Source organism: Oryzias melastigma, linkage group LG3 (genome assembly GCF_002922805.2).
Source record: "Oryzias melastigma strain HK-1 linkage group LG3, ASM292280v2, whole genome shotgun sequence".
Lineage (NCBI taxonomy): Eukaryota > Metazoa > Chordata > Actinopteri > Beloniformes > Adrianichthyidae > Oryzias > Oryzias melastigma.
In genome coordinates this window covers 30,539,857-30,566,613 of record NC_050514.1, presented here as the reverse complement: position 1 = coordinate 30,566,613, position 26,757 = coordinate 30,539,857, and the positions used below count along the sequence as shown (strand labels likewise).

The 26,757-nt window shown below is 37.7% G+C and overlaps 1 protein-coding gene across 2 annotated transcripts in view; it reads left to right on the top strand.

Annotated features, from left to right (window-relative positions):
• Nucleotides 1–877: 877 nt before the first annotated feature.
• LOC112161270 (myocyte-specific enhancer factor 2A) overlaps nucleotides 878–26,757 on the top strand; it is a 47,223-nt gene continuing 21,343 nt past the window's right edge. For both annotated transcript variants that reach the window (XM_024296336.2, XM_024296335.2), the window contains exons 1-3: nucleotides 878–1,007; nucleotides 7,548–7,636; nucleotides 22,689–22,873. In XM_024296336.2, the coding sequence (XP_024152104.1) occupies nucleotides 22,820–22,873 (54 nt within the window). In that variant the 5' untranslated portion in view covers nucleotides 878–1,007; nucleotides 7,548–7,636; nucleotides 22,689–22,819. The remainder of the gene's footprint in view (nucleotides 1,008–7,547; nucleotides 7,637–22,688; nucleotides 22,874–26,757) is intronic.

Here is a 26,757-nt window from a genome sequence, read left to right as displayed (position 1 = left end):
CATGAAAGGGGCGTCACCCACACATGCAGCGGCAGGCGGAGCTTCAGGAATCAAGTTGTTTTACTTCCGGGTAGAAAAAACTCACGAAATATAACTAATATTTCATTAATACTTTGTTTTTAGTGCTCCAAAGGTAATATATGATCATATATTTGGATATAGATTACTCTAAAAGGCTTACAAAAATCATGGTTTGGCCCCTTTAAAGGTATATTGGACACCATGCTCACTACTTTTTTATAACTGTAAATATGTTGTCACAGATTTTTCAAAGTGAAATTCAACACAACACAAGCATTTGATGATGATTATTTATCAATCCACTATATTCTGGTGATGAAAATCTTCATAGTTTATTAAAAAAATTTTTTTTTGTAAAAATTGTTCAAACGGACGGCATTGTGGTCCATATTCCTAAAACTAGTGAGGATCGATGCACACTACTTTTTTGCAGAGAATTCTGGGACATTTCTGAGACGGAATTGTAGATTCGGACAATCCAAAATTTGCTCTTACCAGGTTTGTGCAAATGTTGGTGATTTTTCGAGTATCTGACGGAGGTGACATTTTTGCTCACTAAGAAAGAAAAAGTGTGAAAAAAATACAGATAAATATATATTGAAAAGTTTTAAACTTAAAAAGTCTGTTCATGTGTTAATTGGTAAACTTCTCAGGAAGTCAGTGGGAAAATGTTCTGTTTTGTAACCAGCCCCCAGTGGTCAAACGAGGAACAGCAGCTAAATTAAATGTAAATAAAGTCTCTCTTCAACAGTAATTAAATTATCTTGACACAGTTCTGCGGTTTTATGTTATATAAGGTTTGTTTTGGTGCTGAACTCCACACCAGGGAGTATTGTGCTGGCGCGCAGTCGACTGCGCAGGCGCGCTCCGGTGGGAGGGGCTTCGTCCCGTCTGTCAGTTTCCTCAAACAGCGGAGCTCTTCAGTCTGGAGCCTGCGGGACAGAAACACCACGGACCGGAGGAGCGGGAGGCGGACAGACAGAGAGGTGAGTGGATGGAGGCTCCGTCCGCGCGGATGTCTGCACGTTCTGCCGCTCTTCACGCTCCCAGTGCGCATGACAGCCGGGTCAGGAGTCGAAACTCTGCGGGCGGCGCTTTGATCATGTCCTTTTATTGCACTTGTGGGTCCGCGCGCGCGCGTGAGACTGGCTGAAGACGGTGGACACCGATCCGGTACTTTCACTTTACAGCACTTTACAGCTTTTAGAGAGAAATGTGTCAACAAATGTTGTTATTTAGTGAAACACATTTATGTCATATGACTTTAATAGTTATTTAAATAATAATTTGATCTTATAAAAGTTTTTCCATTGGAAGTTTTATTATTTCAGGACATTCCATGAATTGTAAACAATTTTTTTATTAAATCAAAATTTTATTAGAACTATTTTAACTTTATTAACCAGTTATCAGACATGATGAATATTAACTTCTGGGGTCACAGAACAACAAAAGTCCATTATTTTAGTGTCCACTAGCTTTTTAACCCTAAAGTCCCACTCTGATCATCTTTAGATCTATTTTCAAAGTGTGGTCCTTTAATTATTACATTTAGTAAGGGTGTAGAAAAATATCGATTTAATAAAATATTGTGATACTTCATTGGATGATACGTATCGATTTAAAATACTGTCAGGACGATACTTACTTATAATAAAACATATTGTTTAGCATCTTACAGCCCCTACTGCTAGTTGGGAGTACAGCTCACTCACCAAAACAACAAAATCTCGCGAGAACCATCTTGCGTTAGACGTTTTTTCACTATTAGCCTCGCTGTTATTGTTATTGTTACAGAGCTTAAGATAACTTGTGATGTGTATCGAAACTCTGACAGTTTTTTTAAGGTCATACTTAAAAATATGAATCGATTTAACACATAAAGCCAAAGACCGCTAGCTTGATGCTAACGTTTAATGGAATTTCTCATAGGACGGCTAATGCTAACGCCTGGTCGACATAAACATACATTGCTGACTACATGAACATCTTTATAAACTCACAGGTATGAAATTTTCCCAATATTTTTTAAAGTTACCATTTTAGTCTAAAATGTCGTTTTTACTCTTATTTTTTTCTTCTTCTCTAATAAGGTATAATGCTATAGCACTATCGCCACCTAGTGGCCAAACTGAAACGCCCTCCAGGAGAGACAGAACAATTGTTGGAGCTTCTTGGTTTGAGAAATTATGCAACACTGTATACTATTAACAATCTCATTATTATTTCACTAATACATTTTACAGTATATTAACATATTGTAGATTATTAATATATATCTAAACAAATATGTCTAAATGTGTAAACACAAAATTTAATTAAATTGAAGTAAAATTGAAAAAAAATCAGAATTGAATCGATCCAGGCTTTGGGGAATCGAATCGTTTCTGGAAATTATAATCAATACCCAGCCCTATGAGTACATTTCTTCTTTTTCTACTCTCTGTTACTGAGAGTTCTCTGTTTACATACTCTCTCCTTAGCTTACAGCCCATTAAACTCCCAAGCCAACGTTAGCGGTCAACAAAAGTTGCGAGCAATATCAGAGCTATCAGCTGCACAGTTTTGAGCCAGATTCCAGGATGAGGAAAACATGGATTTATATGTCTACAAGCATCAGAATGGAGCGAAGCAGGAAGCTTTTGGACCACCCAGCGTATTTACGTAACAAATACAATCTTTATTTTTAATCCCCATTATTTTTGTCTATTATTTTTTTAAATAAATAAATGTCATTTAAAGCTTAATTTTCTTAATATATGTCCTTTATAATCAGAAAAATAATGAAAACACTCTTTAAGTAGAGAAATTTGAGTTTTGTAGGTCTAAATGAAGACCATCCTGTTTGGGTTTTTCTCCTGCATGATGCCTTCACTGAGGGCTGCAGCTTCTGCTAATCCAAGCGCTGATTGCAGTTGATCTGCCCTCAGGCAGCATGTGAGAGTTGTTCTGCATGAAGAAACGCTCCGGATGTCAGATCCAAACACTTGAAAAAAGTCACAAAAATAAAATACAAGATATTTTTTTGCAATTTTTTTCCAAGAGTCTTGTGAAATTCCTTTGTAAAAAATTACAAGTTTGTCTTTTTTCATTTTTAATCTTAGTTTTTTTCATTGTTTTTAGTGTTGTTTGAATTGTATTCTCAGAGATGGGGGGTCTACAGCAGCTTAGGGGTTTTTTTTGCTAAAAAAAATTAGAAAAACAGGATGAGTTATCAACTTTTTTTAAAACAATTTTATTTAAAAAAAAAATCTTTCTCTTTGGAGTCACCGTCCACGCTTTTCCAAAAATCCTAGTAAGTCTGTGTTTTACAGGACATACAGGCTTTGTCGTGGATGCATTTGCTGTCTGTTCGCCCCATCCATGCGCTTTGTTTTCATATTTCATTAGAAGGGCTTGCAGCTTGTACCATCAGCTTCAATTATCCTCTCTGTCAGAGGACCAACATCGCCTGTCTGCTGGCTTTAGTGATTACAGGCTTCAGGGGACAGGTAATCAGGTCATGGTTACACTGACACCCTGTCAGTCTGCTGAGACCACGAGGAGCATATGGCATGAAGAACTCTCCCGTCTTCAGCCAGTTATCTGTCACCCAGCTCCCGTGCATTCTGCTTTGTGTATTTCTGTTCTGACTGACGCTTTTGCAGAAAAGTCCACGGAAAGCAACATTACACAGGTTGGAGTAACTGTCAATAATTACAGGCTGTCATCAGCAAACAAAAGAACTTGACAACAATGAAAAAATGTAGCATTCAGAGTTTTTTTTAATTAGATTTCTATGGGAATAACAGGAAGTAATGCAGATTCATCATCAAATAAACACATTTTTGGTCAATAAAAAATTCTAACATGATGTACATATTCTTGATTTTATATGACGAATAAAAAAATCTGTTAAATATAAATTGCAGTATTTTCACTATATCGGAAAATAAACCAGAATCTTTAACTTAACTCACTTTATTGGTATTTTTTGCATGTTATTTGATTTTAGCAGAAAATGTTTAAACTTTTTGTATTAGTATCCATGTTTTGAAGTCTTGCCTCTTGTCTTTTTGTCAATGTTTTTACCACTAGTATATGTGTTTTAAGTCAACGGTGAACTTTCTGGGGTTAGGTGCCTTGCTCATGGAACCAGCAATCAAACATTTCAGCTCATTTTGAAACTCTATTACGAGTTCTGTTCCCTTTTTTTGTTCAAAAGTGATCTTTCGGTTCATCACAGGATTCAGTTCTTCAGAGTTTGTTTCATCTGAAATCTTCTTCACTTCTAGCTACTGTTGTGGAATTCCGCTTATCTATGCTCTGACTGCTTCAGATATGCAGCAAGAAATTAAATTACCAAATGTCATGTGATCAGATGCAAATGTCAGAGATCCAGTCCTTATCAAAAATGTCAGTCAGCGTCCTAATTACAGATGGAGTAACTGACTGTATATGAGAACTGGACTGAGTGAGTGTGACGTCATCCATAGAAAATGTTTTACTTTCACCTTCAACCAAATGAAGACAATTCAGCCGCCGTTTTTTTTATTTTTTTTTGATACGGACGCTCCCATGTTGAAACCCAATGTCGTTAACAGGAATGGGTCAAAGTCATTGTTTCTATGGCAACCACTCTCACCAATCAGGAGTGAGCTTGTTGAGAGTCCACACATCTAACACTTGAAAGCGGGCCTCACAAAATTTGTCAAACGCTTTGAACGTTAGTCGTGGGGGCCAGCAGGCACCACCTACTTTTATTGAGACATCTGATTGGTCAGTTTTACATGAATAACTTGAAGTAAAGAAAAAAACAAATCATAAAAGATAAGTGTTATCAAGAACACGCTACAAAAAGCTAGAATGGTTATTCTGACAAATAGAATAACTGAGTCATTAATTCTCCATAGAGGTCTTTGGGATTTTGGCTTCTTGGAACCAGCACTTCCTGTTTGGAACGACAGGGGGAGGGGTCCAGTGATATACAGTGATATACAGTCTATGGTTAATACAAATATATACTAATCCCTTTACCTGCTTTCTACAATTGAGTTCTGATATTATTACTGTCCAGGTGGGAGGGGTCACTCAGTCCAGTTGTCATATACAGTCTGATGTTAGCTTCTGGTGTTTGGGGCGGCCATGGTGCTGAGGTAGAGTGGTCGACCTCTGACTGAAGGATCGCTTTATCCACCCATGTGTCAGTAGCTGCATTTCCATTGACTATGAAATATTGTAAATTGGATTTGTGATATTAAATTTGCCAAATGGAAACATGTCAGTTTAGAAAAAAGAAAGGGGGGGGGATTTTTGAGATGTATCAAAATTGATATAATTGTAAAACTGCAATGGAAACACTTTTAATGAGTCACATGACCAGCAAATGGATACCAGAGGCGCCACAAGAGGTCCCACAGCCTCACATAGTTCATCAAAAGTTGAGCATGTCATTTGGAATTGCTGGATCCACAGCTCCTCTGTAAAACCACAATTTCCCCAAATCTCTTCATCCGTAGCCCCTCCCATGTAGCCTCCCGCTCCATGACCTGAATAAGACGCCGTCATCTCCTTTGATAGATGATGATGAGCGCTAGTGCTGTAGCAGGAATTTGAATGTATCTGCTGTAAATCAAAGATTTGTTTATATTTCATGTGTGATTTGGTTTGTGTTTATTTACATAATTATGACTTGATGGAGGTAGTGGAATTGTTAAATGACTGTTTTTTCAACATTTCTAGAATTTAGAAAAGTTTTACACAAATGTGTAATGGAAAGACAACCTTAGTGTCTTTGGGCAGGACACTGAACCCCACATTAGTCCTGGTGGTTACAGATGTTTGGCAGTGGAGTGTGTGGGAACGGGACTGTGACTGTGAAGCGCTTTGAACCTTCTAAAAAGGTAGAAAAGCGCTAAATAAATATAAATCGTTTACCATCTAAATGGATGAAATGCGGATTTTAAAGATCAAAAGTTTCTTGCATGTCGTTTCCTCTGTCAGAAATAAATGCATTTCATCTTCTGCAACTAAAACACTATTATTCTGAATATTCCAGCCATAAAAACCGCTGTGGTTACACCGAGGGTAAAATAACAAAAGCAGGCCCATGAATCCTGTGTGGGTTCTGCATGCTCCCCACTGCTCTCCTCTTTAATCCCACCTCCTCTAAAGGTGGAATATTCTGGATTGTGGTTTGACAGAAATGACTGCAGCTCTGACTTTTTCCGTTTGTGCTGAGAGATAGAGGCCGCTCTGTGTGTTTTTATTGAGGGACTTTTTGCAGTAATCCATGAGTGACAGAGTTTTTCTGGTCAATTTACAGTCCGTCAAGCGGACACAGGCTGGTGCCAGAGTAGAGCTACCAGGATTAGTCGACGACCAAATCGACTATCAAGTTAGTCTAATTTAATGGTTGACGACTAATTTAATAGTTGAGTAGTCAGCGAATAATTTCATAGTCGACTACTAGTTTAATAATCGAGTAGTCGGTGACTAATTTAATAGTCGAGTAATCGGTGGCTGGTTTAATAGTCGACGACTAACTTAATAGTCGAGTAATCGTGACTAATTTAATAGTCGAGTGATTGGCAACTAATTTAATAGTTGAGTAATCGGTGGCTAATTTAATTGTTGACGACTAGTTTAATAGTCGACGACTAACTTAATAGTCGAGTAATCGTGACTAATTTAATAGTCGAGTAATTGTGACTAATTTAATAGTCGAGTGATTGGCGACTAATTTAATAGTCGACGACTAACTTATTTGTTCTGTAGTCGACGACTAATTTAATATTCGAGTAATCGTGACTAATTTAATAGTCGAGTGATTGGCGACTAATTTATTTGGTCGGCGACTAACTTATTTGTTCTGTAGTCGACGACTAATTTAATAGTCGACGACTAATATAATAGTTGAGTATTCGGCGACTAATTTAATCTATGACTAATTTAATAGTCGACGACTAATTTAATTGTTGAGTAGTTGAAAACTAAGTTAATAGTTAATGACAAAATTATTGTCGTTGTTGTTTTTTGTTTTAAATCTCAAAACTCTGGTGTACGCTTTCTAACACTGGAGCGCCAGTGTTTGTATTCCTATATTCACTGGAACTTTTCAACCCTTAACACGATAATTCCAGTAGATTTTGAAGGAGAAAAGCGGCTCTCCTTCAAAATCTACTGGAATTATCGTGTTAACGATTAAAAAGTTTTAGTATGTTAACGATTTTGTATTTAAGTGTCACTGGCAACGCTTACACACCATAACCCTGTGTTGAAATAATCGTTTGAGTGCAGAGAGGACTCCAGCGTTCTCAGTTTGACTATCCAAATGTCCAAATTCAGATCAGTTGAAGAAAGGAAGTGATGATCATCTGATTTACCTGAAGAACAGAATTTTGGTGGGACAGCAACATGTTTGAGGATGTTCTGAAGCAAAGGAATCCTCAGGTTTCATGACGTTTTACCAGCTGCTTGTCCTCTTCTTCACTCTGTAAACAACAGAACTGAGAAAAACAGTCAATCTGCATGTTCTTCCGTTGCAGAATCTTTGGAGGATCTGCGGCTAACCGACCCGTTTCTTTGCCTCTGTGGTCCAATCTGAAGACTTGTTTTTGCAGCCTTCTCCTCCAAGGTAACATCTTCACATATGATGTCATGTTTAGTTCTGAGCTCTGACCCTTTAACCATGAGGTTCATGTTTGTGGTCGACTGAAGACCACAAGTGTCACATTTCACCAAGTCTACAGCAATGAGCAAGAAGCAGTTTCAGCTCAGAATATTTTATTCATTTAGCCAAAAATGCTTAAAAAAACTTGCTAGATTCAGCTCTGTGAGTTCAGACCAGAGTCAGAGTGTCAGCTACAGAGGTTCTCCTGCTCAAACATCCCACAGAATCTGCTCTTTCGGAACGCTTGATGTACTTTGAAGACGGATATTTAGATGGTTAGGTGGTTAGATTTGTGGCTGTCGTGAGATTTGAAGTCAGAGGAGATGAACGGCGCTCAGCTGTTGGCGGGTCTGCACAAGCTGTGCTCCATTCTGGACTTTAAGACGCCCACATTTTATTCAGTGAGGACCATCAACTGTTGTTTTTTCTCCCTGCTGTCTTTTTTTTTTAACTTTAAACCCAAAACTGCTGTAACTTAAGTTAACTTGGGGGCATTGGTGTTTTTTCCCTCTCATTACGGACGATTAAATGTTTATGTCTCAGTCATTGAAAAAAATTATGTACAGTGGCTGATGGCACACATTGTCTGTATATAATAAACTGAAGCGAGTGACTCCTCCCCCCCCGGCGTTCCAAACAGGAAGTACCTGGTGGCTCCTAGAAGTCAAAATCCCATTGACTTGTATAGAGAAATAAACAGCTGTTATTCACTCATTCTATTTGTCATAATAACCATTCTTGTTCTGATATCTTTATTTTTTTAACATTTTCTTACTAATCCTCTTTTTTTGTTGCTCGTTATTCAAGTTACAAACGGCCAATCAGATGCCTTCAACACAGTAGGTGGAGCTTGCTGGGCCCCACGTCCATCATTTAAAATGTTTCATTGACTTCCAATCAACTTCCAACGAGCTCAATCCTGAATGAAGAGAGTGGTTCCCATAGAAACGTTGAATAATGCTGCATTCACACCGGACGCGGCAGGGGGGGCAAATTCGCGTCTGCCGAGTCTTTTTTGACGTGCAACAAATTTACTGCTTATAACCTTGACGCCTCGGCTACGGAGAAACCGCCAAAGTTGAATTTATTCTTTGAAGACATCATGGAAAACATGGATGATGTTAAGTGAGTAGCTTGGGTTTATTTTAAAGAGCTCTACTAGACAGCAACCACATTTTTGAAACTGAGGCTTTAGATCAACATGAAAAATGGATTTTTAAGACATTCAGGTTGCAGAATTTTGGTTAAAAACATCATAATCATAGTAAAACACTACTAAGAACTTTTTTTTTAATAAAAAAATGTCATAGGTGGACTTCCATTTCAAGAGCCACCAGCCGCCCAGTAGCATAAATAAAAAGCGAGCCATTCTGCACTCCTGAAGGCCGCCTGACTGCGATCATCTGCATTAATGACAAGGCCAAAAATGTTCCCAAAAATTGGGCGGCGGCAGGGAATCCTGAAGATTTCGCCAATGCCTCCCCATCCGGCGGTGGAAGTTGTATTTGTGAACGTAGCATTACTGACGATGTCTGGCTCCAACATGGAGACGTCTATGTTGTGAAATATTTTTATTTCATTGGAGCAGGAAATTAACAATTTTCTATGGATTACATCACTCTCGCTTGCTCCAGTTCTCATCTACAGTCAATTAATCAAATCAGACCCTCGTTAATAAGTAGATCTGAGTTTGACGTTCACCAAATAAAACAAACTCTGGTGTGCCAGCATATAGTGAGAAAGGGGTATATTTGGACTGTACTGTAAGTTCACTACAGGAGTGAGCTGTATGTGGCTCTGTGGTGGAGCGGTAAACTGTAATGAATGCACCGTTTGAGTCTGGCGTGCAGCCCTCCTGATACATTAGCGCTTTAGCACATATAGAAAATAGCTCGGATGAAAGACAGATGGCTCTCTCTTTCCCACCGCAGTGGAACGACAATAAGAGCAGAAATCTCCTGCAAAAACAAACGCACATTCTCACAACACGGCTCAGCATGAGGGACATAAAGAAAGCCGGCTCGGGCTAGTGGAAAAACCCTAAAAGTAATGAGCACAACAAACTCCTGAATGGAGAGCGAGGAAGCTGCCGTTATAAACTTGTTTTAATGCGCAGCCTCTATTAATGAAGTGTTGGCATCATTAACACCCTCATCAGGACCCGGAATGACCCCAGACTGTTTTCTGATCTGGACCCGCAGAGTTTAACGAAGCAACGAACCACCATTCTTATTTTAATATAATACGTGTTATGATGTCTTTTAGCTGGATGTATTAAATTAAAATTATATGTATTAAATCACCATCGTTTATACTTTTATTTAGAACAGGAGAACTTATAAAAACATTTAGACAGAAAGAAATGGTATTTGTGACTTTAAACAAGATTTTTTCATTAACTTCAGCAGTAAACAAAACCTAAACATCACTGCTGTTTTTAATCATTTAACAGCAAATCCTGAAAATGTTTTCCAGTTTTGACATCCTTAAACTTCTGCAGCACTTTACTTTCAAAGTATTGTATATTGGTGAAAAGCTGCTTTTCTCTGCATTAGAACCTGCTGGAATTAATTTATAAATTGTTATAAAGTTACAGGAATCAAAAGAATGGAGCTAAAGCTCAGGTGTTAAAGCAAATTAGATTTTTTCAGCACTTATTTCAGTAAGTCTCAATTTTTTCTACCACAAAAACAAAATACTTTATTGTTTTACTTTGAAAACAGGAAGCCTTACTGACACTTTATTTTGTAGATTTCTTTACTTCTGGTGATGGTAGCGCTGTGCATGCGACTTATTTTAGTTTAGAAACTAGTTTGATCCAGGTGAGTATGGGGGTGAGAACCTTTTAGTTACTTCTTTTCAACATCTTAATGATATTTCTTGTATTTTTTTTTAATATAGCCCCATCTTTCCTCTTAAACAAAAAAAACATCATCATCAAACAATACAAGATGTACCCCACCTTCACCTAACAGTAGCTTGGATAGGCTCCAGCATCCATGTGTTTGGAAAATTGATACATTATGATGTATATTTTAACGCTAAATGTTAACGTACTGTAACTTTTCAACCGTTAACACAATAATTCCAGTAGATTCTTAAGGAGAAAAGTGGCTTGACGTCTCTTTTTTTATCGTGTTAACGGTTGAAAAGTTACAGTACATCAAAGAACATAAACACTGGAGCTCCTGTTTTTAAAGGGTTAAAGCTACTTATTTCTAATAGAAAATCAGATTCAGCTACTTTAAAACAAAGTTTATGTTATTCAAACTTTCATCTGCAGTGAGACTCAGATGAGTTATCTGTCAAAAACGAGACGTTGGCCTCGATCTGAGATGTTGAGCAGGCGAACAGTCAAATTGAACATTTATTGCTCCAGCAGTAGTTTTCCCACTAACTTTATTTTCATTGGAGATGTTTCCTTCACTGCTTGGAGAAAAAAGAGGAAGTCGGCTGCAGCTCCTGCTGTGTGAACAGGAAGGCAGAAATAGGAGCAACTCCAGAGCAAATCTTTAGTTCTCCAATTTACTTAATTTGGAAGACAAAGTTTTTACTAAATGTGACAGTTTGTTTGCTATTAATTCACTTTATGACCCCCACTATCATTCCTCTGCACCCTGGTGGACTTAAACTTTTTTTTTTCAGGATGAACGAACCAAAAAAAAAGCAACAAACCAAAGAAATCTGGATTTATTAGAAGAAAAAAAACCCCAGACGATTCTGATCTGCATGAACATCAATGATCAGATTTAAATGTGAAGTTCCTGTTTCTTTAAGAGCCACGCCCCTCTGAATGAACCCCCTCCCCTGTCTGTTCCCTGCAACACTCATTAAAATGTCTGCTAATAAACGTAAAATGTTTGTTTACTGCAAGAAACAACGCAAATCTACTTTGCGGTCATGTGACTTATACAATACATGAAATGAATGAAATACATTAATAATATACTATATGTTTTGAATATATTTACATTCATCTGATACAGTTCATACTGTAAAATGTATTTGTGAAATAATGAGATTGTTAATTTCATACAGTGTTACACGGTTCCTCAAAAAGAGTTTTAACAAAAATGTTCAGATCATTAACATTGTAAACATTGTTCTGCCTCTCCTGGAGGGCGTTTCAGTTTGGCCTCTAGGTGGAGCTTGTGCTATGGCAATAGACTTTTTTCAAGAAAAATAAGCAAAGAATGAGCATTTTTTCTATCCATGTTTTTGTTTAATAAAAATAACTGTGCCTTAGACTACATATGATTATTTAAAAAAAATCCTTAAGATATTTTGGAAAATTCCTGAATGTGAGTTTATAAAGATGTTCATTCAGTCATTAATTTATGTTCACGTTGACTGAGCGTTAGCATTAGCCATCCTATGGAAAAATTCCATAAAACGTTAGCATCAAGGTAGCGGACTTTAGCTTTAAGTGCTAAATCGAGCCATATTTTTATGAATCGATTGTTAATCTATTAAGCTTAGATCAACTATAACCAGTTAATTGATTTTATCAACCCAACCCTATTATAAAATATGTAAGATAAAGGTGAATACAGGGTGGATCTGATATTTAGGAAAAATCTACATCTGGTTATCAGAACACAGAAGTAATTGGATTGAGAACATCAGATTATTATGACTATTAGTCATGTTATAAATCCAGAACTGGATAATTTAACTAGCAAAATCTGACAGTAAACAGTGTTGGTTGAAAATAATCAATATCTAATGATAAAAACTTTTATTTTTACATCTCTCTGAAGGCTTTCATTCATTCTGAATGGTTCTGTAGGAGTAAAAGTTCTTATAAATGTAGTATTTTGGAAAGGTTGGGAGATTTGACAACTTTAAAGTCCCACTTGGACTATATATTTTTCTATTGTAAAATCGTTCCCAGTGGTCTTTTTTTTCGTTTTTTTAAGATATGTTTTTGGCATTAAAGATTTACTATTCCGCTAATTTCCCATCAGCCCTTTGTTTACACTCTCTCCTGCTAGCTTATAATGCCTCACAAACCAAACAAACAAAAAAAACTGCGAGCAATATTGGAGCTTTCCAAACGGTTTGGAGCCAGACAGCAGCTCAGATGAGGAAAATAAAGACGTTAGTGGTGTCTAACTAATGTTAGACGTTAGTTTATCGCCAAGTGGATGCTTCAGAACTATATCCGAGAAGGGAGGCTATGGCCCCGCCCATGGCAGTTGCTGTAACAAACCCAAGCTTTTTCAATCCATGAGTTTTCATTTACTTCTGATCCAACATGATTTGAATGAAAAAAACATTAAAAATACTGTTTAATTGTAAATTATTTTATATATGTCTTCCATTATGAGGAAAATATGTAAAAAACATGCAAAAAAACACTAAAAAGAACATTTGTTTTGTTTGTATTTAGTCCACAGCTAAAATTTTAAACCAGAAATGTCTTCTTACATTCAGATTCAATATTTTATTCTATCTATAATCATATTTTTGACCTTTTGATTTATTTTCAGGAATGAACACAAAAGTATTTTCTTGTGTTTTTGCTTTCATTTAAATAGTAAATGAAGGTAATTCTGTAGCAGAAGTGGGTTGATGCATATTCACATCAATAGATCTCAAGTTGGGGTTCAGAACATGCTCTTTTCATACAAGGTTTTTCCATAAAATAAAGCGTGACCACAAATAAAAGCAAGAACAGCTTCAGGATTTACAGTTAGTTGTTGCTTTTTTTTCTGAAGATAATTGAAGCAGAAGTTTGTTTTATAGGCCGGCTTTTGTTTCAGTCTGTGTTGCAGGAATGACATCAGTGTCTCTGTGTTGAGACAGGAAAATCTTAGCCCACTTCTGCTCCCATAAAACCAGCACAATAATGAAATGACTTCACAGCGGGTCTCTAATTAAACCAGCAGACCTCTGCCGTGGAGCTTTTACTGGGCCGAAAGACGGGGAGCGTCATGCACGGAGGTCGTCAGCCTCACAGTTAGCAGAGAAACTCCAAGTGTTGTGACGAGGCAGAAGCTCCATCCAGTAGAGGAGTTTCATTATTGCTTTTCAGGCAGAAAAGTCGTCGTCTCGGTCAAAACGCCAAAGGCCAGCGCTGGTCCTGCGTCACGCTAGAGGCTGGCTCATCTTACTGGGTGATGCATTAATCACAGAGCGTGTTCCTGCCACAGCAGAAAACAGCATCCCTTCCCTTCTACAAGGAATCGCTGCCTGTTTAATCAGGGAAGTAGAGCATTGCTGGGTGTCACGCCAATGTTCTTCTTCTTTCTCGTAGCAACTCGACATCATTTGAAATAGAAAATAGTCCCACTCATCAAAATCAACCAAAATCATCTTTTAATTATGAAGTTTTTAGCCAAAATGATGTCGTTTTCTAGGACATAGTTTCTCCAGAGCAGCAGAAGTTCATTAGAAATGTGTCATTCAGTTGTGAGCCCGCTCCTATTTCCCATTATCCCTCTGTTTACGCACTCTCCTACTAGCTTCCAGCCCCAAACTAGCATTAGCAGTGAAACACAAATATAAATAGTTAGATGCATCCACTTGCAGACAGATATTTGTCTGCAAGTGGATGCGTCCAAATGGAATCAAATCAAACTTTTTTCCCAGATTAAACAACAGAGGAGGGAGTTTGTGGCCTGCCGACTGTAGCGCCTGCATCACTTCTACAAGCTTTTGCAAACAGATTTTTTTTGTCTGCTCCTGAATCACAACGACTTGATCAAAGAAATACTCAGAAATGCAATGAACTAGGGCTGCCACGATTAGTTGACTAATCGACAACTAATCGACTATTAAAATAGTCGACGACTAATTTAATAGTCGATTAGTCGTTACTTTATATTATATGGAGTCAGAGTGTGGTTAAGTTGAAAGCTATATTAGCATTATGCTAGCTTTTGGGACTATTTTGGCATTTATTAAGGCTTTTTAGGCCATTTTGGAGTTTAGCTAATATTTCAGCTACATGCTAGCTGTTTTGGCTAACTTTGGATTTTTTTTCAGTTTTTTTAGGCTAATTTGGAGATTAGCTTGTATTTCAGCTACTTGCTAGTTGTTTTGGCTAATTTAGGATTTGTTTCGGCTTTTTAGGCTAATTTGACATTTAATTAATATTTTAGCTAGTTATCAGCTTCAGCAATTTCAGCTATCAACTTAGCTTTTTTTGCTATCAATTTCTGCATCTTCAGCTATCATCACTAGCATCCTCAGCGGCCAAATTCAGCTTACAGAATTCACACTAGCATTATCACAGGTAATGCTATATATACAGTCTTTGGTTAGCTTAAAGCTAATGTTGGTTAAAATGTGTGTTTTACATCCACTTAATGCATGTCCCGATTAGTCGACTAACCGGTAAAAATAATCAATGATTAGTCGACTACTAAAATAATCGTTTGTGGCAGCACTACAATGTACCCAGCACCAGGTTAGAGTGCTGTGACTCTAATCCTGACCCAATACCAGTGGACCCAGACTCGGGACCCAGTACCGGGTTAGGTTTACTGTACCAGTACTAGTTACCTGGTAGCAGAACTCCAACCCTAACTGGGTTCCACGTCTAGTACCGGGTCCCTAACCCTAACCTGAACTAGACTGTCCAGTCCTGTTACCCTTACCCAGTACTGTTCTGGTACTGTGTCTCGAGGTTTGAGGACCCCTAGTTTAATGAGAACAGCCAGCACGTTAAAAAACGACGAGTTGGGGACACCCAAAACTTCAAGGGTCGTGGAGGGGGCCCGAACCATGCGTCCATATATGACGAGTCAGGAGTGAGAATGTGCCGGACCTCCAACCAACTGGAGTCCAGAAGTGGTACGGTTCGGTCCGTCTTAACGGGTAGGTTTTATATGGACCGCTCCGTGGAAACGAGCTTTGTTGCCTCTTTTATGTCGCTCCAACACGTTTAACATCATTCCTCGCATCAAAGAGCGTCCTGATTCAGGAGCCGGCCTGTGAGGAGGATGGTAGCATAAACAGGGAAGTATTTAACACTTCAACCAGTAAACAAGCCCGATCTCTCTCCTCCTCCCTCAGGGAGCGGGTCCACCTCACAGCCCGCCTGTTTACCATGCATACGTTCCCCCAAGAAGTTTCACAAAAACTCCATTTACAGGAACTTCAAAGAATGTCCAGACTTGCCAAGGGGAGGAAAACTATCTTCTATCATCCTGCTTAATTACGCCCGCAGCAAACGAGCTTCTCTCTCCCTCATGATGGATACCATGCAAATAAACTGCTGGAAGGAGGGAGGGATGCTGCGCAGGGAGCAGATAGAAGGGGGGTAAAAGTGAAGCTAGAGGGAAGGTAGAGCTTCAAATGTCTGTCATCACTTTTAACATTTCAGCAACCAGACAGAAACTCTTTCATCTCGCAGGAAATCATCAATTTCAGGATGGCTGTTTCTGCACCGGCGGGATCAAAACGTCGTTCTCCCACTCCCACCGGAGACACTGGTGTCTTTATTCAGCCGGGGTTGATGGGTGGGGCGGGTTAACTAGTGGTCCGTGCACTGTAGCAGCAGCTTGAAGCCTCATTGATTCGCCGTTGGGCCGGCTGGTGCTGAGATCGTGGTGGGGTCATTCCAATTAGAGATGGAGCCAGGGTCTTTAATGAGCAGGGGGGATGAAAGGGTTGCCAATTACTCCGGGCTGCTTTGTACTGATAACAACCTGGGGCTGTAAAGACCCAGCCTGATTAACCTTCAACAACTCTACCTTTGTTCATTCTTTCCATAAAGGAGAAACTCCTAGGAGGGGGGGTTAGGAAGGATTGTCCTCCATGTCCGAGCTGTTTTTCAGAATTGGCTGTTTTTGCACTTTAAGTGTTGGCCTCTTAATTGGGGTTTATTGGGGTCGGTGGCGCGGCGTTAAAGGGGACGTACATGCCGATGGCCTTCTGACTTTAGACGCTTTTGGATCGGGCGCCACTGAGAGCGCAGAGGCCGCCCTCACTCTGCAGATGGGAGGATGGATGGGTGGCACGCCGGTCACATCAGCAAAGTAAATCTTTGACTTTTCACCTCTGACTGTATAAGTGAACTGGACTGGTCGTCCCCTCCAGTGCCTGCTGGTTCCAAGAGCAGCTATCGAGCCGTGTATTTTCAGCTTTCAAAACTTTTGCTCTGTTTACAATGATTATGTGAGCACGGAAATTTAGGCAACTTTTAAGATGCCTAAATGTAAACATTCAAAATGTTTGTGATTGATAAATTCTCACGCTTTTAAGTTGCAGGGGTGTGGCTTTTCAAAAAGCTCACCTCTGGTTTTGTGGTTGCCATAGAAACGATGACTAAAACTGACTGATTACTGCTTACTGAAAGCATCCGGCTCCAGAGTGGTGACGTCTATATTGTAAAACGTGGAACCTGAATTGACTTTGTTTCGTCTGACGTCTCCTCACTGTAAATGAGGACTGGACCGGCTGTCCCCTGGCATCCCAAACAGGAAGTGCCTGCTGGTTCCAAAAAGTCATAATCCCTCGGATTTCTACAGAAAATAAACAACTAGGCATTATATTAATTTTTTCTGTAGTGCAAGTTATAAACTGACCAATGAGATGCCTTAATAGAATTTCAACATTCAAAACATTTAATTGATCAATTCTCATGCTTTCAAGCTGAAGGGGTGTGGTCTTCCAACAATCTCACTTCTGATTGGTGAGAGTGGTTCCCATAGAAAGGATGACTGACACTGACTAATCATTGCTTACATGTTGACGTCTACATTACTTAAAAAATGGCGACTGAATTGATTTTATTTCATCTGACGTCCATTGACTGCATATGAGAGCTGGAACAAGTGCCTGCACTGTCATTCATAAAAAATGGCTTCATTCTGGCTCCAACTAAATGAAGACAGTTTAGTCCTCGTTTTTTTTCGTAGCAGAAATGTCGCCATGTTGGAACCAGAAATCATCAGTAAGCTGTGATTGGTTAGTCCTTATCAAAACGATCAACCAGGGTCCTAGCACATGGTGGAGCCATTGACTGTATATGAGAGCTGGAGCAGGTGAGTGCGCTGTCATTCATAGAAAATGGCTTCATTCTGGCTCCAACTATATGAAGACAGTTTAGTCCTCGTTTTTTTCGTAGTAGAAATGTCGCCATGTTGGAACCAGAAATCATCAGTAAGCTGTGATTGGTTAGTCCTTACCAAAATGATCAACCAGGGTCCTAGCACATGGTGGAGCCATTGACTGTATATGAGAACTGGACAGAGTCTGCGTGACGCCATCCATAAAAATTATTTACCTTCTGCTCCAGCCAAATTAAGTCAATTCAGGCCCCATTTTTTCATGATATGGACGCCATGTTGGAACCAAATGTTGTTAATAAGCAGTGATTGGCCCAAATTGGTCTGAGTCAACGTTTCTATGGCAACCACTCTCACCAATCAGGGGGGAGCTTGTGGGAAAGCCACACCCCTAGTACTTGAAAGTGGGTTACACAAAATCTGTTAATCACATGTTTCAAACGTTGGACGCGGGGACCAGCAGGCTCCACCTACTTTTATTGAGGCATCTGATTGGTCAGTTTATTACTTGAGTAACTTAAACTGCAGACAAACATTTCTTGAAAAAAATTAAAGATTAGCAAGAAAATGTTTTTCAAAGAAGTATTAGAGAAAAAATGGTCATTCTGAAAAACAGAATGACTGAATAACAGCTGTTTATTTCTCTATAGAAGTCTGGGATTTTGGCTTCCTGTTTGGAATGCTAGGGGGAGGGGACACTCAGTCCGGTTCTCATATACAGTCAGTTCTTCTCACACCCTTCATTTCTGTATTTTTATCTAATCTTATCACTTATGTGGTCTGAAACCTCACAATGATGCTGCTCTGATCATAAGTTATGCTTCTTATTCTGGAAAAAAGCTATAACTCATGAAAAATAAATATAATTCATGTAAACCATGCCAACAATCAGAGTACAGGTTGTTTTGACTCAAAAATGTTCACTGACTGATTTCTGAAAGAGCTCATCAGATCAGATCTTTATTGGATCTCTATTCTGTTTCATTTATGTTCAAATTTAAATCTGTCGATCACAAATGAAGACCTTGAACAGTTTTTTTGTTTGTTTGTTTCACTGCTCAACTTCAGTTTATTTCTGGCATAAAGGGAATTTTCTCTGAAATATTTGATCTCAGGAAACACGCCTGGTTTCATGACTGTATTCAAACGTAGAAAAGAACGGTTTCATTGGTATAAAAATGTTTTATCTCTTTGCTGCAACTGCTGCTGAAATGTTGCAGTGCAAAGCCGGGAGGGAGTTTCCCAAATGTCTCAGACGTTTAGAAAGTCTCTGTTTCCTCAAATGAGTCGCTGAGTCAGCTTTTATGCAGAAATCTTTTCTTATAATTGTACGTCATTCCAGTGGAAGGAAACTCATCGGAGAGGATTTTCTGTTTTGTTTCATTTAAGTGAGAATGCAAGAAATGGTGGTTGGTGGTGAAGCTAAATGGAATTGGTTGAAGCCGAGGATTAAAATCTTACACTGAAGAAATGAAGCATTGGATCAACCAACAAAAATTTTGTAATTTGTTACATTTAAATTTTTGTTTTTATCAAATCGAAATTTTGATGGTTTTCTCAACTCAAAAATTGTATTTAATAAAAACAAATATTTATAAATGATCCAATGTTTCACTTTTTTTTTACTATGAATAGAGTTCTTTAGCGCCACCAGAACCATATATTTAAACTTTTTTTCGTCTATATTTATTGTGAGTTCCTGTCATATTGGAAGATTAATAATTTCATGGGATTATAAGTGAAATTGTGTTAATTCCAAGACTTCTCCTAAAATGGACACAAACCAGGATGTGTCAAACGTTGCAATTCCCCCAATGACCACTAGAGGCTCTTGTCAGAATTTCCATTGACCTTAAAAAAATACTGTAAATAAATGTAAAATGTACATCCTGGTGGGCCAAAACTCTCACTTTGTCTCACATTTTCAGACATTTTTGGTTGATGAGATGGACGGAGCAAGCTTAAATATTTGTATTTTCCAGCAAATGTAGTTTTTATAGCCCTGGAATATTTAATATAATCCTTTTTTTTTTTTTTTTTTTTTTTTTACAAATTTTCTTTCTGCTTTTTCTGCCAGCCTTATTTTTTTTTTCTATCAGACTCAGAAAAAGAAAAAGTTCAGTTTTTCGCTACTTAAAATTCTCTTTTAGTTGGGTGCTGCTTCAGTTTTTGCTCAATTCTAGTTAAAGAATTCAATCTGATTGAAACTGAAAGTGAGTTTTATTGTTGCTGGATTGAATTTGTTCCCTGTTGGACAGAAGATGAAGGTTTTTGAAGAGTTTCCTTCATCCTGAAGACAAATCTATCATCGTGTTTTTGGGATTCAGAGCTCTTTCTTGTTAGTTTTAGAGATGAAATATTTTTTAATTGTTCCAAAATATAACAGATAGTTGTTCTTGCATGCAGACGAGCCTTTTTTAGTCCTAAAAAATTAAAATTTATGTTTAAAAAAGAAAAAAAGTTTGGGAAAATTTGAATGAACTTACTTTGACGTGAACTCTGTTAAGGGAAACAATATCCCTAGAAAAGTGTGACGGCGTACGCACAGGCCCAGAGATCCAGAGGAATTGGATTTTACGGATGAGATTAAGAAGGGGGGTTTACGCCTCCTGATGAAGATACAGGAGAGTGTGTGAGTAAGGGGGTAAAGACTCACTTTAAAAAGTCAAATAAAAATAAAAAAAAGGGTTTCATCTTTTTTTTAAATTATGTTTTACTTTTTATACAGAAATCTTCTTAAATCTGGAAAAATTCAAATGGAATAACTGGAAAAAGAATCGAGATTCCTAAGGATATACATTAGAAACATGGAATAGAAAATTAATTATTTTAAGCAATTTTAAAAGGATTAACGCATAAACAAGATATCTATTCAAAAAACATCCCAACTTAGGAAAATTAGGTGAAAAATTGAGTGAATACTCATACATTCACTAATTAATGAATGTAATTATTACTCTAACTCCTAAATAAACATTTTTTTTCTTTTAACACAATCAAACTATTAACTCTTAAGATTGTCACAAGAAGTTTAATGGATAGCTTGAAAAGGAGTTTAAGGAAGCGAACTTGTATAATTCCTCTCCCTTCGTCAATTTAAATTTTCTATTTTCTCTACCAAAATGATTATTATCTGGTTCTTAACTTCTGATCAGATATTTATACTTTACCAACACAGATTCAGGTCATTAAGAATCTTTAAACATCAATGAATCACATGACATTGATAAAAGCATGTTTATGTAAATAGACATAACATTCTTTCAGAAATTATTACACCATATTCAGATCAGTTTTAAAAAAATAAATGCAGATTAATTGTAATTAGAGAAATCAATTATATAAAATGCTTGTTGGTAAACAGTGGAGTGATAAATAAATTAATTATAAAGAAAATATTTTGTTAGGCTAAAGTAGTGCTTTTGGTTTTGTGATTGGATTTCTCATGGCCCCTTCAGGCTGCCGTACTAAAGCAGCAACAGAACATTAAGAGATTTCACTTTTGTGATTGTTTATGTGCAGCTCTTCTGGATAACAGTGTCAGTGTTGGTACTTTATGCTTTAAAATTGTATTTTTCTCTAAAAAAACAAAACAAAATTTCCTGAATCCGGTGTCTCTCCCACAGTAAAACTCTGTGATTCTTTGTGGATCTAATTAACCACGTTTGTTTTTTTAGATAACTCTGAATGGTGCAAAGACTCTGCCAGAGATTTTGCATTTCATTTTTGCATTTTGAAGTTACTAAAACAATATTGCACAATATGGAAGATGATTTGCATCGAGAGCAAAATGCAAAATGTGTTTGTTTCTCTTTAGAGTGGAAGTTTAAGATCAGGAAAAACAAATTTCAGTTTGAGTAAAAGCTTAAAACAGTTCAATGAGTCAGAATTGAAATAATTAAATTTAATTAGGATTTTAAAAAGGTAAAATTTACTAGATTTAACAGCATTTTAGCTTAATTTAAGTAGAATTGGTCAGTAGTTTTTTAATTTAAAACTACTTTTAAGGAACAGTGATGACATATTACCAGACTCATCGGTGTTCGATCTGAGGGGTCGAAAGGATTTCTCCTCCCTTAAAATATTTATTTTGTCTTTCCATCAAATCATCCTGGTTTCTGTGACCTCCACATCTGTCGAATGTAAGAAGTCTGCCTCCACCGAGGAGGAAGTTCTGACCTGACCTGACGTGTTCCTCTGAGACCTGCTCAGAAGACGGCAAAGCGGGAATTAACTATATATACGGGGTAAAATGCGTGATATGAAATGTCGGCTTTTAAATAATCACTTTAATGGAACAAGATCCTAACAAGCCAAGAAGAGCTTCAGGGTGGAAGCAGAGGAGCTTTAGATGCATTTTAAATCAAAAGAGGATTTTTATTTCCCCATTTAATTTTATTTATGTGGAATTCATGTGACAGACTCTGCGCTGTATTAGGAGATAGACTTCATGTAAATCAGCAGAAGGGGCAATAATGTCCATTCGATGAGGGGAAATGTCCCCGTTCCATCTCTGGGAATAATCCGGAGGGGTTAGGATAAACCCCGGCTTCGTCTCACTCGCTGCCTCCTCCCAGATCAGATGAGATTAGGATGGTGCTAAGGAGCTCAGGGGAGGAGGCAGCGGGGCAGGTGGGCGGTTCGGCGGAGGGGCAGGATGGCAGGGCTCTGCCGGTGCTTCTCCGGATCTTCTCTGATGCAGCTCTAGTGGTCAGATTGTCTTTATTTTACGTTCTGAAACGATCTAAAGCTTCTTGTGATTTTGTCAGACTGTCATGTGGAACGAAAACCTTCAGAAGACGCTGATACCCCCAAAACTTGGAAGTTTTTGATCTTGTTTCTGTGAGAATCTCTTCTCACATTTTAGTCACAGAAGAAAGAATTTGATGCTGAAATGTTTTAATTCTCTTTGTGTCATCAGATTTTTGGGAAACTAAATTTTATTCAAGGATTTTGGGTAACATTTTCCTGAACAGTCTTGATGCTCACCGTTTCAGGGAGTCATGGCGAGCTGATGCCAGCGGAGCGGCGGCTGATGGTGGAGCTATGTGTTAAAGATCGTCTCTTCAGTCCTCCTTGAATCAAACTCAAACTCCTCATCAGCTGTTAGAGAAACTGGTTTTTGGCGATGGGGAGGAAGAAGATCCAGATCACGCGGATTGTGGACGAGAGGAACCGACAGGTGAGTGTCTCCTTCTCCAGAAATCACCTGGTTGATTTAGACTCCAGTGTACTAGACTCGTGTTTGTGTTTTGTGCCTCGCTGGACTCCAACTGTTGGTTCAGCAGATTCTTGAGGAAATGTCCAAAATGTGAATCAGATTTCCCTAAAATCCTGAGCAGCACCTTCTTGTCAGAGTTTATTTATTTTTCTCATTTGTAGTTAAAATCATTTACTGTATTTAGCATTTGACAGATTAAGTTTAAGGGAAACATTTATCTTTTAAAAAATGACTTTTTTCTTTGGAAATGGGTCTCAAATAAATCGGCACTTCACTTCTATTAATCAAATAAATCCTAAACATGTTCATCATGATATATAATCTGTTTATAGATATTTTTTTTATCTATTTGAGAAGCTTTCCTAGTTGTCTTTTAGTTATGATTATGCTGTTTTTAGCCAAACTCTTTAAAAACTGTGTAATTTTCTTACAGTGGCAGCAGTTAAAATTGTTTTAATTTCCACTTTAAAGTCGTAAACTTGTGATTAAAAAAGTTGTAACTGTTAAATTAAAGAATGAAGTCGTATATTTATGACTTTAAAAGTCAAAGGCTAAATTTATGTATTGGAAATTTGTTTTAAAGTCATAATCGTAGACTTCTAAAGTAATACATTTATGACTTTAAAAATCGTAAATCTACCCATTTAAAACACGTAAATAAATCTAAAAAACGTCTTTAATTAAAGAAAAAAAGGCCATAAACTCATGAGAAAAAAGTCGCAACTGTTGAATTACAAGAATAAAGTTGTATTTTTTATTTTATTTTTAAAGTAGGAAATCAACGACTTTAAAACTCATAAATGTTACAAAAAAAGTGAAAAAAAAGTCATAACTGTTACATTATAAAAATAGTCATATATTTTTGACTTTCAAAATCATAGGCTAAATTTATGACTTTTTCTTCATAAATCTACGTGTTTTAAAGTCATAAATGGATTACTTTAAAAGTCGTAAATTTACAAGAAAAAAAATAATTTATGAGAAAAAAGTCATATAGAGTTACAAGAATAAAAGTGTAGATTTACGACTTTAAAAATCATAGGCTAAATGTATGACTTTTTTTCTCATAAATTTGCGTGTTTGAAAGTCTGACTTTAAAAGTCGTTAATTTACCACTTTTAAAGTCATAAATTTACAAGAAAGAAAGTCTTTATATTATGAGAATAGAATCATAAATTTACAGGAAAAAACACCAACATTGTGTTTGAAGATGAAAGACGTGGAGCATCTTGTGAAGCTTTTTTTCTCTATCGGTGTCAAAAACAATAAACTTTGAACCTTTTGGCGACTCAAAATCAAATAATTTTTAGTGTAGCTGCTCATCTAATCATTTTCTCTGCTTGATGTGTGAAAATAAAGTCCGGTTGCTGGTTCTGGTCCGTTGCAGATTGTCGGCAGTAGTTGAACAGGTTTATTACAGCTCTGCAGAAGTCTTCAATCGCTGACGTTCTGCAGAAAGCCTCTCCTGGCCTGTTTCACTCGTTCACCGAGCAGAACCGTTTGGCGAGGGCAGTAATTTGGGGTTAGCTGGCCTCGGACAGCACCCTGTGATTAGCAGGGTGGGTCAGCGTTGGGGACACACAGCGGCCTTCTCTCCTCGCGTCTCCTCGCGTCTCCTCACGTCTCCTCGCGTCTCCTCGCGTCTCCTCGTTCAGCCACACGGCTGCCCACTGGAATCCCGCGCTGTCTGTCTCCTCTAAATATATCCCCCCCAACAGCACAACAAATACCAGCCTGTCTGGAGGGAAAGGCGCGCGCTCGGGATTTAGGGATGTGGCTGGAAAATAAATATCTGTGAAAATGTTTGTATTTGATGTTGGGTTGATTTGAGTTTCCTCAGATAGACACTAGTTCAGCTGTCCGGTCGGCTCTGCTGTATTTTTAGAATCTCAGCTTCTATTTTTGGACGTTGGCTTGTGGTTTCGTTTCATCTGTCAAACACACCGACTGTTTTTAGCTGTTTTTTTTTTTTTTTTTTAATTCTGCGCCGCAAAACACGCAGAACATACAGCAGAGCAGAGAAATGGTTGCAAAGCAGGAACTGAGAAGGTCCTTTAATGTTCAGGAGATCAATGATGCTGTTGAAGCTTCGGTTAGCACAGAAGTCTGCACCTAAAGACCCACACCGACTGGGTTTTTATCCATTTGATGAAGAAAATTACGCTTAAAATTGCACTCCTAAGTATTTCATTATCATATTGTTGTGAATCAGGAGCACACGATAAATTAAGCCTTGTTGTTGCCAATAATATTTAGTGTGTTGCTTAAATATGACCAAAACCTCAAATTAGCCAAAAAAAATTGTTGTTGATTAAATACTAGCTAAACTCAAAAATAGCATAAAATTCAATTCATTTTTTAGATTCTTTCGATCCACTCAATTCACTTAAATTATGAGTTTGCACATTTAGACAGATTTGTTTAGAAATACAGTAATAATCTATATATGTTTTGAAAATATTCATATTAATCTGATGCAGTTCACATACTGTAAAATGTATTCGTAAAATTACAATGAGATTGTTTGTAGCACACAGCATTACATGGATTCTCGAACAGAGAAGCTTCAACAATTGTTCTGCCACTAGGTGGCGATCGTGCTAAAGTGTTACACCTTATTCTAGAAGAAGAAGTATAAGCAACTTTACATTTTTTTTCCTTAAAAGAGTTTCGAAAATACATGAATGTGAGTTTTTAAAGATGTTCGTTTAGTCAGCAATGTATTTTTAGCTAATATTTTAGCAACATGCTAACGTTTTTGGCTAATTTGTTATCTACTGAGGTTTTTCCGGCTAATTTAGAGTTTAGCTTCTTTTTTGGTAACATGCTAACGTTTTTGAATAATTTTGTTTACTGAGAAATTTTATGCTATTTTTGAGTTTAGCTACTATTTAAGTAACAAGCTAGTTTTTTTTCGGCTAATTTGGAATCAAGTTTCTTTGTGACTAATTTGGAGTTTAGCTCATATTTAAGCAACACACTAAATATTGTTTCAAAATTAGCATGTATTAGGGTTTTTTAAGCAGTTTTACTAGAAATTTTTCAAAAATTTAGGTTAACTTCAGGATTCTTTCACAAAATTTCCAGTCTTTTTCGGAAATTTATCGTTTTGCAAATTATAGCTGTTGCATTTTCAGCAAATCCCTTCAGCAATTCAAGTAAATTGCTTTACCATTTTTAGCAAAAAAGCTTTAGCAACTACTTTCATCAAAAAACATTCACACTAGCATTAACACAGGCAATGCAACTGTTCTAGTTTAGATTGTATTCACTAAAAGTTTAATATATAAATGTAAGATGAAAAAATGAGCAAATACATTTGAATTTTTAAACTCTGCTTCTTCTTTTTTTTAACCTGCCACTGCATCTAATTATGTCAGACAATATCATTTGCATATCATCACTTCATGCTCAAACTGCTCCCTGAACAAGAGCGCTGCTGCAGGAAATCCAGTAAAACACGAGACCCGTGAAATCCAGAACACCTGATCCTCTGAAGGGAGACGTCCGGGAGCCTCGGGACGATTGTGCAGAAGCTCTGGAAGGAGGACGGGAGGAGGAGAGAGATGCAGATGATTCACTGCAGGGAGTTTGAGAGCGTGTGATCAGCGGTGTGTGGGCTGACGCTTCCACTCAGCCGACTCCAGCCGGCTGTTTTACAGGAACACGAATGACTGAGATCTGTGTAATGGCGCGGTGGAGTGACGGCACATGCCTGGCTCGGTTTGATTTCTATAAATCCTCCTCCCTGAATGCTTGAAGGCTGAACATCTTCAGTTTGTAATCGTGGAGGGAGAATTCACTCACATCACAGATTCCCTCCCACTTTATCAGGAACAATAGAG